Below are 18,491 nucleotides of genomic sequence, written 5' to 3'. Positions count from 1 at the left end.
CGCTGCCAGACCAGGGACTGAACCGCTACAGACAGAACTCTGCAAGAAGCACAAGTTACTTACTTGTGTAACGATATATATATGTTAGAGACATTAGTTTGTGATAGATTCCTTACCTTAGAATATCCCCAGGCGTCAGGCTGGATCCGGAATGTTTTTTCGTCAGCAGTACCCCTGCACGTCGGTAGGCGCCGTCGTATGGCGCCGCATACGTCGCTGGCGTCATAGTCGCCGAGATGACGTCGCTGGAGCTACTTAGACGCGCCCACATCAGTTCTGTACACGACTTTCCGCACCAGGAACGCAGAGCCATGCAAGATACTGACCACTGGTGCATTGAAGCTAGGGCCCTGAAAGGGATGCCCTTAACCCTAGAAATCATTTCACAGAACGGAGAGGATGGGTGGGGCAGTAAGGAATCTATCACTAACTAATGTCTTTTACAGATATATTGTTACACAATTAAGTAACTTGTGCATCTGAAAGACACGTTAGTGATAGTTTCCTTACCTTAGAATAGATACCCCAGCAATACCAACCCCGGTGGTGGGTCTGTGAACAAATATCACACCAGAAAGTCACAGGGAACAGAACGGCCAAAGAAGCAGTCTCTCCGGACTGGACTGTCAAGGCAATAATGCTTAGTAAAAGTGTGCAGATAGGCCCACGTGGCTGCCTGACAGATGTCTTGCAGGGGGGGACACCACTTCCCAATCCAGTAGTAGCTGCTGTCACCCTAATAGAACGGGCGCGCAACCCCGCCGGAAGTTCCTTTTTAGCCAGAGAATAACAGGCTTTGATACACAAGACGACCCAGCGGGAGAGGTAGTCATGTGTACAGCCCGGCCTTTTTTGGTGCCCACGTAGCCAACAAATAGCTGGTCATCCACCCGGAACTGTTGTGTGAGATTTAAGTCAAATGAAAGTGCATGTTTTTGGTCCAGACGGTGGAGCCTCTCTTCATCTCTGGAAGGGTGCGGAGGTGGAAAGAAAGTGGACAAGGTGATAGTCTGCCCAATGTGAAAAGCAGTGACAACTTTTGGCAAGAAGGAAGGACGAGTGCGAAGCACAACCTTGTACGGGTGGACTGACAGAAAAGGAGGCTTATAAGAAAGCCTTAAGCTCACTCACACGCCTAGCGGAGGTGATGGCAACCAGGAAAGCAGTCTTCAAGGTCAACAAACGAAGAGGACAGTTGTGGAGTGGCTCAAAAGAAGCGTACATCAAAAAAGTAAGTACCAGATTAAAGTCCCACTGCGGCATCACAAACGGGATAGGAGGGAAAAGGTGAGTAATGACTGAGAAATCTATTAACAGGGGACTTGAAAAGTGAGGGCTGATCAGGAAGCCTGAGAAAGGCCGAGATTGCAGAAAAGTAGCCCATGATAGTGCCTAGAGCAGATCCTTGCCGGGCCAAAGAAAGAAGGAAAAGAGGGACAGAAAGGGGATCCACAGCCTTTGCTGTGCACCATGCCACAAATTTGGTCCACCTGCAGGCGTATACTGATTTAGTGGAGGGATGCCTGCCTACCAGAATGACATCACAGTCTTCAGGAGGCAAGTCAAATGGAATCAACTGTCATCGCTCAATCTCCACGCATGCAGGTGGAGGCTGGACAGGTTCGGGTGGAGGTCCATCCCCTGCTGCTGCGACAGAAGATCCTCCGAAGAGGCAGTCTGATCGGGGGATCCACGCTCATACTGAGTAGCTCGGAGTACCAAACTCTTCGAGCCCAGTCCAGTGCCACAATAATGACTTGGGCCCAGTTGCGCCTGATCTTCAGCACTCTGGGCAGAAGTGGTATAGGCGGAAAGGCGTACGATAGACCGCAGCTCCACTCGCGACGAAAAGTGTAGCCGAACGAGTGCCGCCTTGGAAAGACCAATGCGCAGAACAGCCGACATTGCACGTTCTCTTCGGTGGCGAAGACCAAGGCTCTCCCCACTGTCGAAAGAGACCTTGCACCACCTCTGAGTGAAGACGCCATTCATGATCCATCAGGCACCGGCGGCTGAGTTTTTCCTTCCTGGCGATCAAAGAACCTGCCAGGTGTTGAACAGTCAATGAAATTCCTTAACATTCCAGCCATGTCCAGAGGTGCAGAACCTCCTGACATAGGGTCCATGACCCCACCCCACATGGTTTGTTGCAATACCACATGGCGGTGGTGTTGTCTGAACAGCTGCACCGCCTTCTCCTTGTCAGAGGGAAGGAATGCCTTCAGTGCAAGAAGGATCGCCCGAAGCTCCAGAAGGTTGATATGGACCCTGGACTCTGGCGGAGACCAGAGGCCTCTGATCTCCACCTCTCCCATGTGGCTGCCCCATCCCAGGAGGGACATCTGTCACCACTGTGTGCTCCAGTTGGGGAAGTGAGAGGGATCTGCCGCTGACCCAATGCGGATTCGTGTGCCACCACTGCAATGGTTGTGCAGTGCCCTCCGAGATCTGGACATTGACGGATAGGTTCCCCTGATGCTGCGCCCACTGGAACGTCAGGTCCCACAGCAGAGCCCGCATATGCCAACTGGCAAGGGTGGTGAGCAGGATGCAGGAGGCTATGAGGCCTAGAAGCCTCAAGGTCGTCCTGACCGAAACCCGGGACAAGGGCTGAAAGATCATAATCATAGCCCAAATGTCCCAGACTCGTTCCGGAGGATAGACCCGAAACTGCGCCGTGACCAGAACCGCTCCGATGAAGAGGAGCTTCTGAGAGGGAATCAGGTGCGACCTCGGCACGTTGGAGAACCCCAGCAGGAGATCGGCCGTAGTCTGTAGGTGGGAGACGACTGCCTGGGGCGAGCCCGCCTTCACAAACCAGTCGTCGAGATAGGAGAAGACTGAAACCCCTGATCTGCCCAGATGAGCTGCGACCACCGCCATCACTTTCGTGAACACCAGAGGGGCACTTATAAGGCCAAAGGGGAGCACTGTGAGCTGAAAATGCTCCTGCCCTACAATGAATTGCAGGTAACGCCAGTGGCCCGGCATGACGGGGGTATGAAAATAAGCATCCTGCAAGTCCAACGCTACCAACCAGTCTTGCGGGTCGAGGTTAGACGACCTGAGCAAGTGTGAGCATCTTGAACTTCTCCTTTTGGAGGAATCGATTGACATCCTGAAGGTCCAAGATAGGACACAGGCCTTTGTCCTTCTTTGGAACCAAGAATTAGTGGGAGTAACAACCACGACCTACTTCTGGCGTCGGAATGCGCTCTATGACCCCCTTAGCCAAGAGGGCCGTAACTTTCTGCTGGAGAAGTGTCAAATGATCCCCCGACATGCAGTGGCACTGTGGTGGCATGTCTGGAGGAGTAGTCTCGAAGGGGAGGGAGTAGCCCCTTCAGACAAGTTGCAGAACACACTTGTCCGATGAGATGGTGCGCCAGTGGTGGAGGTGATGGTTAATCCTGCCACCCACTGGCGTCTGGTGGGCCTGAAACACTTGACTAGGAAGGTTTGGAGGCAGTGGCTGCAGGTTGGGGTGGTGGACTGACCCCCACGCTGGCCCCCGTGACCTGCCTCTGTGGGTCCCACGTACGCGACTGAGCGGAGACTATTGCTGCGCAGGCCTGTGGCTCTGAAACCAACATGCTTGCGCAACCCCTCTTCCTTGGCCACATAAGGAGCGAAAAGCGGAAGGAGTGCGTGTGAACAAAAGGCCTAAGGACTTGGCCGTAGCCTATGAGTCCCTAAAACATTTCCACGCACAAACTGCTTTATCGCCGAACAGGCGAGTGCCATCAAAGCGCATGTCCATCAGCCTGTTCTGGACATCCTCAGAAAAGCCAGTCGTCCTCAGCCAGTTGTGACGGCGTAGCGCCACTGTCGTTGAAATTGTCCTGCCCAGCGAGTCAGCAGTGTCAAGACCACAAAGGATGGTGAACTTTGCTGCGTCTCTTCCCTCAGCAATAGCCTGGGAAAGTACTGTCCGAGCCTTCCCTTGGACACTGAGGCAGTACTTGCACAGCCGTATCCCACACAGAATGGGAATAACGGCCCAAGAGACATGCAGTGTTCAAAGACAGCAGGCCGAAACTGGCAGAAGAAAAAAAATCTTCCCAAACTGCTCCAGGTTCTTGGATTCCCGTCCGGAGGTGCAGAAGGGAATGAGCTTGGGGAAGCAGAGGCTTGGACAACCAAGCTCTCGGGGTGGGGTGTTGGGAGAGGAAAATGGGGCCGAGCGATGGAGTTGGGCCACGTTGTTGTCCACAGGAGCCCCTGTGTTGGGTCTGGACCAGGTGCCCAAAGTAACGTCTGAGAGTGCATCGTTAAAGGGCAGCAGCGGCTCCGTAGAAGCAGAAGCTAGCCGAAGCACCTCTGTCAGGAGGTTAGTCCCGACGGCCAGAGTAGGGAACTCAAGATGGAGAGCCTCGGCTGCCCTAGGCAACACCATAGAATATGATCCATAATCCTCGTCACCTGCATCCCCTGGATCCTCATCCCAGTCCGGGTCTAACTTGCATTGGGCTGTGAGAGGGTCCTCAGACCCCTCCCAGTCCTCCCTAGCCTGTGGAATGGGTGGAACATACGGAGGTGGGTGGACAAAGGGAAAGAAATTCCTAAATGGCAACTGAATCGGCATCAGTCGACACCCTTCGGCACCTGTCCACACAGAGGACGGCGTCGGCCGGGTCTGCGGCTGGCGCTGGCTGCGGCAACGTCAATGCCGGTGGAGGTTGTACAGGGCCAACCGGCATGGACAGGGATCCAGGCCTGGATCCACGTGGGTCCCTCGGCGTCGCTGCCGGAGTCGTCGTGGCCTCGGCGCATCGGCAGACCGAGATGGTCCGAAGACAGGTGCCATGGCCGACAGGAACTCCTGCAGCGCTGCCTGAGTTGCCGATGGACCCAGAAAGGGCGGGTAGGCCATCGGCAACTGCATAAGCTCCACCGGAGCCGCAAGGGCGGCGCCACCTGCAACCTTAGCTGCATCGTGTGACCGGCTAGGGGAAGGCGAAAAGCGACGGCGCTTCTTCGCCTTTTTGTGCTTTGCCTTACCTGACTCAAATGATGGTGAGGGCTCTGTGGCCGGTCCCTTGACCTCCCTCAGGACCGGGACCTTGAATGGCGTGGAACAGACTCCCGGGCCTCGGGACCGCTCCCGCAAAGGTTTCGGAGCCATGGGCCAGCAGTGAGGGCACGACTGAGTCGTGGTCGTGCCCTAGGCAGTAGAGACACTCATGGTGCGGGTCAGTCAAAGACATCGTGCGGGGACAGGCCGCACAGGACTTCAAACCGGGCATCCCTATGCACCTGTAGATCAATATATACTTGAAAACAATATATACTTGAAAACAGAGTCAAAAAGTCCCCAAAAACTCAGTAAATAAATTACTGGGGCTACCACTCTCTCCGGAGCTGCGCTTGCTGGCGTGGAAAAAGAAAGAACTGACGTCAGCGTGCTTGGGCGTTTCTAAGTAGCTCCAGCAACGTCATCTCGGCGTATATGATGCCAGCGATGTACACAGAGCTATACGACTACACGTACCGACGCACAGGGGTAATGCTGACGAAAAAACTTTACGGATCTAGTCTGACGCCTGGGGATATTCTAAGATAGGGAATCTATCACTAACGTGTCTCTTTCAGATAACTAGGACTGCTGTCCTTCCAGAAACCGTGCAAGGCCTCCAAGAACCCGGAGACCTTTAATTTACCAAATCGCCAAGAACCTACCTTAGGGCTAGAGTCTGTAGTCCTCAGCACCGCCAGTACACAAACCGCAGATTGTTGAAGACCGACACTTGCGTTGACCCGCCTCTGTCCTGTCAGAAAAAAGCACCGCAGCAGGACAGCTTCCATGACCTAGAGGGGTCCTCTCGGCCCAACAACCCCAACTGTTCCCACCTACATTCCTGGGAGCCTGTACCCTCTGGCAAATTGCCCTGTCTGCCTCCACCTGCACAACCGCAGCCTTTCTAAGACGGTGCAACATCGCCAGAACTTCTCCATTCATGGCACATCTCCGCAACCACTAAGCTGGAAGTGCATCCATTCTACCACCAGTGACCGGCTGATGACTACCGCGATGGTACCAGAGTTGGCGGTCTACTGAAACCCATTCACCTCCATTGCTCTGCGCTGACATCAACCATCATTGCCTATATGGCCCGCCGCGGAGTAGGTACTAAACCCTGCACTTTCAGGTGCCCCAGGCCTCACTGATTAGCCCTGGACTTGACGGCCCCTGCACCCGGCCACCCCCGTGCCATTGATGGTGCAGAACGTCCCTAAAAACGGACCTTTGCCCAGTGGTGGTCTAAACTCCTGGAGACTGGAAAAGTAAGTTGTGTTCTTACCTGCTGATGCATAACCCGGCTTTTCCTTCTACAGATTGCATAGCATTTTTACTGTCTGATTGATCAGCGCAAAAGTAGTTCTTAGGCGATAAAGCATTTCTATTACATGTTGAAAGTGTTGCAATTAAAAAGTACTTGCATGTAACGGAGTTCAACGGGATTCCTAGAAATAGAAGTAACTAAAGTAATACTTTTCTAGAAACATTGGCCTGGAGTCATTCATTGAGTCTGTTTCTGCCTTGTAGGAGTATGCACACCAAATGCATTCATGCTACCCTATGATTAGTCTAACTGCTCAGCCCAGCACCACCAAATTGGGAGTATGGTATCTAATTTAACCTCTGCCATACCTTTGGGTACTCACTGGACTGTGTACACTATACATTTTGGTATAATATATACAGAGCCAGCTTCCTACACCTTGCTTTGCTCATCAACAAAAGATCACTCCTAAATGCAGATACCACATCCTTCTAATTCTTGATTTAAAAAAAAACCTAGTTTCATTATCGAAATATATATCTCAGAGAAGATGCCACCACAGTTCCAAAAGAAGCAATCCCTCTTGGGCACAAGACCTTCTTTAGAAGTTTTACACAAAGCAGGAGGGAGTGCAGTTAACCATAAAACAGCACGTCCTTTCTAAGCAGTAAAATGCTAATCACTTCTCATCGGCTGTTACCTACTCCCAAGGCTTTATAAATCCTTCATTGTACGGAAACATCATATTTTCGGCATTTTAAGAGACTTCGAAACTTGGTTTTATACGACTGACCTGTCTGGAACTGAAGTCCTGTCATCCAATGTATAAGTGCTCTACATGTATTAAAGCATCTCAAGATGAACATAATTCTGGGCACACCTTGGGTGCCAATTTCAGGACAACTGTCCATATACATCTTTGAAGTTGATCTATTTAGGGATCTCGAATTGCACAGCAAATTAGTCAAACCACACAAGTCTTTAGTTTGGTCACAAAGAACAAAGCCAAAACGAGAAAGATTTATTGCTTTCTGAACTGGTTAACAATTTGAGATAAGCGTTTGCTGATTGTATTAGATGGTTCGCTCACTACTGCCTGTGATTTACTGATCCTACTAAGGGAGGAACACAATTTCCACATCATGCCCCCAGATAGCTTATGAAGGAATAATCGGTTGCGGGAAAGACATTTTTGGAGAAATGGGAAAAATCTATCTGACTGGATTCACTAGTTCAGAATTTCAGAATGTTCAAAACATCCACCAGGGGAAAGAGCGATTACTCTATGTATATTGAATGTGACCTATGCATAGAGATTCTACAAATCTATGAATTCAATAAGCCTTCAGCAGAGATTGGACAATCTCAAAAGCTCTGGTCAAGAATTGAAGAGAAATTGAGTCGCAAAGTACAACTGAATAAATTGTTTGGATTCACAGCACCACCCCAGCTCTTTGAGGGCACCCAAGGTACAAAAGGAATTCACAAACACAAACTACCTTCTATTAATTCACTCCTTTCTCAAAGCCAGACTCTTTGGAGCTTGCAGCATCTATTAATCTAGAATCACTACTTGCCACTGACCCACTGGCAATCAAAGGCTTCCTTCTATTCACATCAGCTGTAGCGATCATCAAGACAATGCACCAAAGGAACCATTCCCTGGGATTTCATGAGTTCATACTCAAAATCCCTCCTCAAAAAGGTTCATGGAGCAGTCTACCCACAAAACTGAAGACTAATTGCTAAACGCAGGTTCCTGAACAAAACAAACCTACTCCCTCGCTACAACCTTTCATTCTATCCGCGACAAGGTTGCAACATCCTCCCTGGTTGCCAATTGTGATCATCAAGATAACCGAAAAGGGGAATGCAGCAGTGGGAAATTTCTTCATTCTTTGATGCAGCACATTGTGCCACTCAACAGAAGACAACGCCTAATGGACATTCAAGGACCAGCTTCAGATGGATTGCCTCCTTTCTACCTGGGAGGACATTTATAGCTCCTCTCCCTCTAACAAATCAACACGAAAACACTTTCATTCATGTGAACCACAGCGTTCTAGGACAACATTAGCACTCGGACATCCACTCTCTCCTACCCAGCATAATCACGTAGGAACTGCACAAATGACACCCAAATCAAACTAAAGCTGGAAAAATGAGGTACAAGCCACCATACACACACCAAGACCTTTCCTCCAGTCAACTAGTAACTAGAAGAGGAAAATCTACCAGAAAACAGCAAAAACAGAAATTGACACTTGGGTAATTGACTTCAATATCCGAATGCTTAGTTGCTTTCTAAAGTAGATGACTCGCCTAGACTAGCCCACATTGACAGCAATGTACATGTTTTTCTCAAGTTCTAGTGTAATCTATTTTAGAACTGAAATTTGGAGCAGTGGTCCCACTGTTTTTTTTTTTAATACATAGTGAGACTGCCAAGGTTATGTATCTTGGATTCTGGTATTTAGTAAAAGCTAACATGATTCATGCACTCCATTGAACGGACTACACTTTGGAACCCCTTGCTTGGAAGCCGAAGGATGCAAAACCCTGCCATAAAACTGCTCTTAAGCCCATATATTGCCAGCCTTATAGTCTGCAATGACAACCTACGACCAAATGGATATGCTTCAAATTTGCATACCTCACTCACAGGGCTATTCATGTACACAAGCTCTAATTTTTTGAAAAAAGTTACACAATTCCAGTTCTAGAGGGAGTTTATGTTCTAAATCAAAAACACAAACTCCTATCATAAACTACCTTGATTGTCAGTCTCTGAAAAATTAGCTACACTTTGGAACGGATTACCTGTACAGATATGGAAATGACCATTTGAAGTTCAGAAGAGCCATCAAAACAAAGCTCTTCTCCACCTTAACCAGAGGATTAAAATCCCTCAGAAACCTTCATAAGTCAGTACTAAATTTAACTTCATGTAACAGTATGTGCGGGTCACTGGCTAAAGACAATGGAACAAGGATACTGCCAGCTGGGGAAATAAAGGATCACCGCCACCCTAACCAGGCTTCCTTTTTATATTACCTAATTTTTGCATGTCGCACCCTATTTTTCATTATTTCACTTCCAATGGTAACTTTTTTTATCGCATACCTCCTACACAGCCTTAGAATGCTGAGCATCAAATACAAAATCTCGTTTATGCAGGAGAATAAAAATGGATAAGACACTTACCTTCAATGGGTTGACCCTAGAGTCCATTCTGCCCTCTTCTATTTCAGCGATTTCTTGCCGGATGCTTATCATTGCGTCACAGAATCTGTCCAGCTCGCCCTTGTCCTCAGACTCGGTTGGCTCAATCATTAGCGTTCCCGCCACTGGCCAGGACATTGTGGGAGCATGGAAGCCTGACAGAAAACAGCAGTAAGTCATTGAGAGAGTAAGTATAAAACAGACCTCCTTTCGACATGCCCCCACCCATCAGCACTCGAACATTATTTTTAACATAAGCCTAGATATGAGGAGCACAGTGTAGAAAATCCCTAAATACATTACAGATTAGAATAGACTGTCTCCAATACTTCAAAGATTTTACTGTGATGCACTCTTGTAGCCCTCTGGGTTTCAGAAGTACAACTGGAGTACTCCTAGCTTATTCCTGAAACTCTAGAGCATGGGTACTCACAAACTTTCTCTCGGGGGCCAAATTTACAGTGTGGTTTGTGCCCGAGTGCCGCACCAGTGGGAGTGGGGCCAGTGGTGGGGGGTGGAAGGGTCAGTGGGGGTAGGGCTAGAGGGGGTAAAAAATCACTACCGTTTATAAACATTACTAGACAATGCTGGGGTTAGGTGCTGGGTTGTATTGGCAAAACTTGGTGTGCAGAAGAGTGGTTTGTGGGGTGGAAGCAGCGGGGAAGGAGAATAGATTCCCTTGAATTCTGACCCCTAGGGATAGCAGTGATTCTCTGAGGGCAGGTCCAGGCACACAAGAAGGTTCTGTTTCAGAGTGGAAATATGGTAGTTGTACATGTGGCCAATAGACAGTCCGCTAAGGATCAGCAGGTGCTCAAGCTGCTGCGCATCTTCCTGATGGGTTGTTTGACAAGAGGTAGTTTTCAAGGCGAGACCTGTGCCAAGGGTTGACAGTGGCATTACACTTATCTGTTCCATTCACAGTGGGTAAAGACTCCATGGGCTGGCCACAGGGCCGGACAAGACAACTGTGCTGGCGGACATGGGGACCATAGTAGAGAAGGGATACTTCCGTTGGTGGTAGCATCTTTTGGCGGAAAACATAAGGAGATCGTATTTGCAGGATTGTCTATGGTGGGAAGGCAAAACTGAAGTCAGAGGCTCGGAATAGGGAGGAAGACATAGTACGGTTCATCATGCAGCTCATCATGCTCTGTTCTGCGCTGTACCTTTCACACTTAGTAAATTTGCCCCCAGGTTTGAATCCCAGCCTTCCCTCAGCATCCTATAATTATAAATAAATCACTTACACTCTATGCCTAAAAAAATATTGTAACGTAATCTGCCTCGGTTTTAAAAAGCTCTGATGTCCAACCTCCAGGTTTGCACAGTAATAAGGTGCAAAACAATAGTGCGGTTTTTGTGTTACTGTACTTTTTTAGGATAATTTTTTTTTTTTCAAAAACCTTTATTTGAGCAAGCATAGAAAAATACAAGAATGGGCCTACAACCTCACGGGCTGGCCGCTAATAATAAGGCACAAGGCATGAATTAGAAATGTACACCCGTGGTCAGGTACAAATCCAGCACAAAGCATTACTCCCCACATGTCACAGAGCATTTTGAATTTTTATTTTATACAAAAAACAAAACAAACACTAAAAAGGCGAATGCACGGTAAGTAAGGTCAGCCCAAAGAACGGAGGGGATGGTCCACGAACAGGAGAACATACCCAGAGCCCTGAGGCTCCAACAAGGTCGGGGGGGAAGGGGAGCAGCGGGGAGAATCGAAAATGCAAAAAACAGCATGAAAGGGTTCCGGGAACGCTCGCCTAGGGAGATAAGATAACCTCAGCAGTGCCTACAAGGGGAGGGGTACAGATATCCCCACGATATTCATTCCACTGGCCCCAAATCTTCGTCCACGCCCTGGGTCTGCCCCTGGCCACATAAACAGTCTTCTCACGAAACATGGACCAGTCCATGTTATCCTCCCATTTCGAGACCTCAGGGGGCCTGGAAGCGCCCCAGAGTTGCGCAACATCCCGTTTCGCAATCATGTAACCCAAGGTAGCCCATCTGGTCTGGGCCACAGAGTAGTCAGTGGGCTCCCACACATTCAACAAACATCGTCGAGGCTCCGGCCGCAGGGCCACACCAGTCACGGCAGCCATCACCTCAAGCACAGCAGTCCAGTAAGCCGCCACAACCGGGCACTCCCAAAGAATGTGTAAAAAGGTAGCACTCAACCCACAACCACGCTTACATAACCCATCAAAGGAAAAGCCCATCGTCACCAGACGCTGACCAGTGACATACACTCGATGAAGGATCTTAAGTTGAACCAAACGGAGACGGGCAGGAATGGCTACCTCCTTGGGAGAAGAGAGTGCCGATTGCCAATCTTCGTCATCCAGTTCCAACCCATCGCCGACCCAAGCCTCCCGAAGTCGGGCCAATAAGTCCGCCCGATTATTGATCAGCTTCTTATAGATCAGGGAAATAGTGCTATCAGGCAGGTGCCCATCAAGGACACGATCTTCGAGGGGGGAAGACTCGGGCAGGGCCTCATCAGGAGTCAAAACTGAGGCGAGGGCGTGCCGGACCTGCAGATAACGAAAAAATTCCCTACCATTCAAACCATATTCCGCCTGGAGGGCCTGGAACGACTTCACACTACCTTTCGAGCATACATCACCCACCTTACAAATCCCAATCATATCCCAGCGGTCGAAACCCTTGGTAGACCAGAGACAGCCCAAACGTTCCGAGGCATAAAGCGGCATCGCCAGCGTCAGTCGATCCTCCCATCCCAAACTCACATTCGCGGCTCGCCATACAGTTACTGCAATCCTTGACGGGCCCACAAGATGGCGCCCGGCTGATCGAGAATAAAGCGCTCTATTAAAGTCCCCACCCGGCAGCTGAAGTCTATCCATCTCGAACGCAGGATTCCGACCCGGTGAAAACATCACGTGATTAATAGCAGACAACTGGGAAGCCCAGTAATATCGCTTGATATCGGGGAGCGCCATGCCCCCGTCGTACCAAGGGATGGTGAGTTTCGCGAGGGCAATACGTGGACGCCCGTCCCAAATCAATTGCCTTTGAAGACTCTCGATCTCTCGGAAATAGGTCTTGGGGATTGCGTCATAGGAGTTCTGGAGCGCGTAAAGGAACCGCGGCAAGGACATCATTTTAAACAGGGCCGCCCTGCCCAGAGGAGACAAAGGAAGCTTACGCCAACGGGCCACATCCAGTCGCAATCTAAGCAACGGGGGGAGGAGATTACGCTCAAAGCGGAGCGAGGAGTCCAACGTAATAAAAATCCCTAAATATTTGAAGCCAGACTGGACCACCTGGATAGGAAGTCTGCTCGGCAACGGGGGCAAAACACCCGAAAGAACATACACGCAGGACTTGGCCCAGTTAATAACGAGGCCTGAGTTGGCACCAAAGGAAGCAAGAACGTCAAATAAAACAGACAGAGATTTGCGCGGGGAGGTGAGATACAAAAGAATGTCGTCCGCGTAAAGTGAAACGCGGTCCTCAAAGTCCGGAGACCAGCGAATCCCCTTGAGCGAAGGTTCCCACCGAAGCCAAGCAGCCAATGGTTCCAGGGCGAGTGCAAAAAGCAACGGAGACAAGGGGCATCCCTGACGGGTACCTCTACCAAGGGTGAAAGGAGCCGAAACCCTACCATTGACCACTACTTGTGCCAGAGGTTCCGCATATAATAACTTGATCCAACCAATAAACTCAGGCCCGAAACCAAATTTCTCAAGAGCCGCCCAAAGATAAGGCCATTCCACCGTGTCAAAAGCCATTGAGGCATCCAACGATGCCAAAATGGCCGGCTCCGTCAGAAGCCCCGCCCTCGCAATTGCGCCGTGAAGACGACGTAGGTTCAGAGCCGTGTTGCGATGCGGGATAAATCCGGATTGATCTGGATGGACCAAGCCACTAATGACCGTCAGGAGGCGGGACGCCAGGAGTTTCGCCAATACCTTGGGTTCAACATTTAGCAGGGATATTGGCCTGTAGGAGGAACAAAGATCTCGCGGTTTACCATCCTTGGGGATGACAACTATCGTGGCCAGTCGCTGATCATAAGGGAGAATACCCCGTTCCCGGGACTCCAGAAACATGGCGCGAAGATACGGAGCCACCCTGTCGGGACGCAATTTGTACAATTCGATTGGCAACCCGTTCGGGCCCAATGCTTTGCCCGAACGGAGTGAACGGATGGCAGTAGCTATCTCATCAACAGTAAAGGGGGAGTCCAACGCCACACGATCCAAATCGGAAACACTGGGCAGAGCTATATCACGCAATAGAAGGCGAGAGTCAGCCACATCTCTCACAGACACAGGGGTATACACCACACGGAAGTACTCAGCAAAACGGTCAACTATTCCAATCGGGTCCGTCACACTCTCACCACTCAAAGACTGAATCACGGGTACTACACGATTAGCCCTCTCCTTCTTATCCAGCCATGCCAGCAATTTACCCGCTTTGTCACCCACATCATACAAACGTCCCTGTTGCTCCCGAAACATCACTTTAGCAGCATCTGTGACCATGGACTTATAAGCAAATTGTTTCAGACCCAGGGCATGGAGTTTCGCAGACGTGACACCAGATTCCAAAGCATCCTCCAATGCAGAAATCTCTCCCTCAAGATCCACCACCTCTCTATTCCTCGCCCTCTTAGCTTCAACAATAAGGGAGAGGGCCTACCCACGAATCACCGTCTTAAAGGCCTCCCATAGGGACACAGCTGAGGAAACAGACCCCTCGTTATCCAAAAAATACGCGTCCAAAGATATAAGCAAAAGGCTGCGGGTCTCGGGGGAGGTAAGGTACCACGGATTGATGGGAGCCACCCGGCCCACTGCCTCCACTCCAACCTCAAAACAAAGCCAGAGCGGAGAGTGGTCAGAGATACCCCTGGGCAGGTGTACAATCTCACGCACCACTGGCGACTGAGCCGCAGGCATCAGGAAATAATCCAGCCTAGACAGACTCCCATGGGCCCCAGAATGAAAGGTGTACTGAAGCTGAGTGGGGTGCAAAAGCCTCCAGCAATCCACCAAGCCAAAGGTATCCAAAAATCCACCCAACCACTGTTGGGACGCAGGAGTATCTCTAGGGGGGTGGCGATCGTGGAGACCAGAGAACACCGAATTAAAATCACCAGCCAGAAAGAGAGTACTATCAGGGAGGTCCAACAAGACACGGCCCAAATCTGAAAAGGTAGAAGTCTGTAAGCCGGGGGGCACATAAACAGTGAATAAGGAGAGGGCACGACCCTCATAGCGACCTACAAGGACAGCATACCGCCCCCGGTCATCCTGAATCACATCATCAATAGCTAGGGGGGAGGGAAGCCCGAACAAGGATACCCACACCCCTAGAACCCGAGGTAAACCCCGAATGTGCTACGAGGCGATAGCCCCACCTATTCATTGCATGACAAACATTGCCTACCAAATGAGTCTCCTGTAGGAAAACAATATCAGGAGATAAACATCGTATACATTTCAACACCACACTTCGTTTGATACGATCTCCCAGACCGTTAACGTTCCACGAAACAAATCTCAACCCGCTACCCCCCATCCCACCCGACCAAGTCAAAACCCCCCACCAATGAGCACGACACCAGAAACATTTTCAAATACAGGATAAAGTCGCCTTGAAAACAGAACACACGAACAACAAACTTCCCGACCACCCTCCCCCCAAATAACAAGAAAACACCCCCCACCCTGCACCCCTGCAAAAAGCTAAAAAGCCACCCCAACCTGCAGTGTGCCTGTCGCCCAAGAACCCCCATTCTACACAAAGACCCCGGAGGAGGAAAGGCTCCGTCCCACCCGCCCCCCGATCAAGACCCATGACGAGAAAAAGAACATACATCAGACACATAAGCAGTAGAGGAACATAGGCATACACCCCTGGAAAAGTTATTCAAAACAAGGCACCAGGTATAGACGAAATGTTCAGCTCTCTACACCACCTTCAGCACCGCCCGGGTGGGCATCGGACTCAGTCTCAGGAGGTCGGCTAGGCAGGGAGTCCAGCCAGTTATTCACAGCATCTGGCCGATCAAAGAAGAAAGTTCGGTCATTATACTCAACCCGCAGCCTGGTCGGAAAGAGCATAGAGTAACGCATCCCCATGTCCCTAAGACGCTTCTTGGCACCACGAAATCCCATCCGCTGCTTCTGGACCTGTTGGGAAAAGTCCGGATAAAAGTTCACCGTGGCATTCTCAAAGGCCACCGGGCCCTTCGCCTGCGAAGCCTGCAGGATAGCGTCCCGATCTCTATAGTGGAAAAGCTTCGCAACAATAGGTCTCGGCGGGGCGCCTGGCTTACCTTGGCCCCGGAACACGATGTGCACGCTCCACTGTGAAAAATTTACTAAGGCCAGATGAAGATAGGTGGTTCTGGATCAGGTCTTCAACCAGGAGATCAACCGAGTGGGGTTCTGGGTTCTCCGGCACACCAACCACGCGAACATTACAGCGACGTGCCCTGTTCTCAAAGTCCTCCAAGCGCCGGGTCATGAAATCGTTCACCCTACGGAGATTGCCAATCTCCGTCTGTATCTCAGAGACGTCCGTCGTGAGGCTGGATGATTTGATATCCAATGACTTCACCTTTTCGTTCGTTTTGGAGAGATCGGCACGAATCAGATTCACCTCGATTGCCACAGTGTCAAGTTTGTGGGCCAAGGTTTCGTACTGTTGGCCTATTGACTCCCTCATGCCAGAAATGGCGCCCATGATGTCCTGCAAGGAGGGCTCCGTCGACGCATCCACGACGTGGTCAGACGCACTGGGACCGGGCAGAACAGCTCCGGGGGACCCCTTAGAGTGGGTATAACGGTCCATAACATTAGATTGGACCGGACCCCCGCGCAGAGGTGTCTTCGTCTTGCGCGTCTCCCGGTCCCCTCTGCCCGCCATTTTGAAGATGCGTCACAAGATTCAGCAGGATCAATGGACCGGGCACCAGAAATGGAGACCCCGGGACCAAAGGACCGCAAGAGGGGTATCACTAGGAGAGAGGCAGCCAACGAGGAAAATAGTCCAGCCAAAGGCCCGACAGCCGACGTGTGTCCTGGCACCAGTTCTGGCCCGACCCTCTCACCAATGTCCCAGTCTGAGGCAGAATCGAAACCGAAACTTAAGGGGACCCACCAGTCAAATCCCCCTGCCGTTGTTGTTCAACTCCAAGACGGCCACCGAACCTCACCCAGTCCCGGGCGCACCTCAAGGGCGGAGCCCAAAAGTTCAATTCACCATAACTCAGGCACCCGGTGTCCAAATCAATTTCTGAAAGGTCCAGGTAGATCAGCTCAACGTCCTCTATAGAAATCCTCGCGAAAAATCAGGATTCATACAGGATATTATGCCGGGAGCGGCGGGGGTCCGGGGAGCGCTGTGCTCACGCGGCCATCTCGGATGCCCGCCAAGCTCCTCCTCCGGATAATCATTTTTTGGTGTCATATCGCTCACTCCTCGTTTTCCTTCACCTTGTAAACCATTTTGTAAGCATACTGACAAACTCCAACCCTGAGCTAGAAAATACCCATTTTCTTAGGTGCAGAGGACACTTGGCCTGCGGCTCCTCAAAAGGCAGCTGGAGCATGTAGCAGCACTTGCTGCCACATGCACACACATGCACACAGCAGCATCACCAGTCAGATAACAAATAACCCGCATGACAAAAGAGGCAGGGCCGAGAGGTCATCTCGATAGGAAGAGCATCTCTCCTGCAGCGGTGTATTCCCCAGACAAGGCTGCGCGGCTCACTAAAATAGTGATAAAATAAACAGATGCTAAGTACACGGAGGCAGGTTACCTCCTGGACCAGGGAACACACAAATACACGGATCCTAAAGTCTGATCAAAGATGTGCTAAGGGTAAATAAAAAGTGTGCATTGCCTGTACAGGTACCGAGGATAGAAACTGCAGCACAAACAGAAATCTATCGGAGGAATTGCCAGTTCTCTGCAGAGGCTCCGGAGGAGAGGTCGTCCTGAGGCAGTGAAGAGGCTTCGGGGCAAGAAAAGTCTACAGGCGGAAGAGAAGAGGCTGCGGGCGGAGAGAGGACGTCGTCGGCACCATGGGCACAGGAAGCTTCCCAAAAGGACCTTTAAAAGTCAGTTGTGAAAGCACTTACAGCTGACTTTTAAAGGGCCTGTGCTTCCCGGCGGAGCCATGAGTGACGTCACAGAGGCGGGCACAATCAGAGGCCAGCAGTAATCAGAGAAGATGGCCGCAGGAGCATACGTAGTGAATACTTGTTGAATATGTATTCACTACTTACGCTCCTGCGGCCATCTTCTCTGTTTACTCGTAGGAAAGGCAAGGTCCCCGGGCTGCCAATGAAGGCTTGCCGGGCCGCTGGCGGGCCGCACTAGGAGTACCCGTGCTCTAGAGTAAAGACTAGGGGCCTTATATATGAAGCCCTGTGTCACATTTACACCACTGTTGTGTCACCTTTTGTGATGCAGCGGCGTAAATAATGTGCCACGTTGCTCCATATTTCCGGAATGACATATCGAGGAAGATGCGTCACTTCGTAATCCTCTGCGCTACATTATACCTGCATCAGGTATAATGTATGCAGGGTAGGCGTTCCCCGGCAAACCCTTGTAGAAGTAGCGCATTGAAACCTATAAGCTTTCAGTGTGCCACTACTAAGACGCCATTGCAGGGGTAAGGGTGATGCAGGCCCTTTCGCAAGGGGCTTGCCCCATGTGAAAGAAAACATTGCTGGAGTTGTGTCTGTTTTCAGACACACCCAAGCATTGCATCACTTTTGTGCCTACAGATACGTCCGTAATACGGACGTATCTAACTCCTTGCGACATGATGCACCATACTGTAAATATGGCTCATCGATGGTGCTGCAAGGAGGGTGCACTGATAAGTGTTGCAGCGATGCAACAGTTCTCATAAATAGGGTCCTAGGAGTACTTCAAGTGTAAGTCCCATCTACTTTCTTCTTGGTGAACTTGGTCCGA

General features: G+C 50.4%; 1 protein-coding gene across 1 annotated transcript in view; it reads right to left on the bottom strand.

Moving 5' to 3' along the window:
* The window catches only part of GLDC (glycine decarboxylase), a 329,331-nt gene that overhangs the window by 15,381 nt on the left and 295,459 nt on the right, over positions 1 to 18,491 (bottom strand). Inside the window, 1 exon segment of the mRNA XM_078675866.1 lies at positions 9,489 to 9,661. Within this exon segment, the coding sequence (XP_078531992.1) occupies positions 9,489 to 9,661 (173 nt within the window).

This window comes from Lissotriton helveticus, chromosome 2_1 (assembly GCF_964261635.1).
Source record: "Lissotriton helveticus chromosome 2_1, aLisHel1.1, whole genome shotgun sequence".
In the NCBI taxonomy this organism is placed as follows: domain Eukaryota; kingdom Metazoa; phylum Chordata; class Amphibia; order Caudata; family Salamandridae; genus Lissotriton; species Lissotriton helveticus.
The sequence above is the reverse complement of the archived record's forward strand: the minus strand, read 5'-3'. Positions and strand labels throughout refer to the sequence as shown.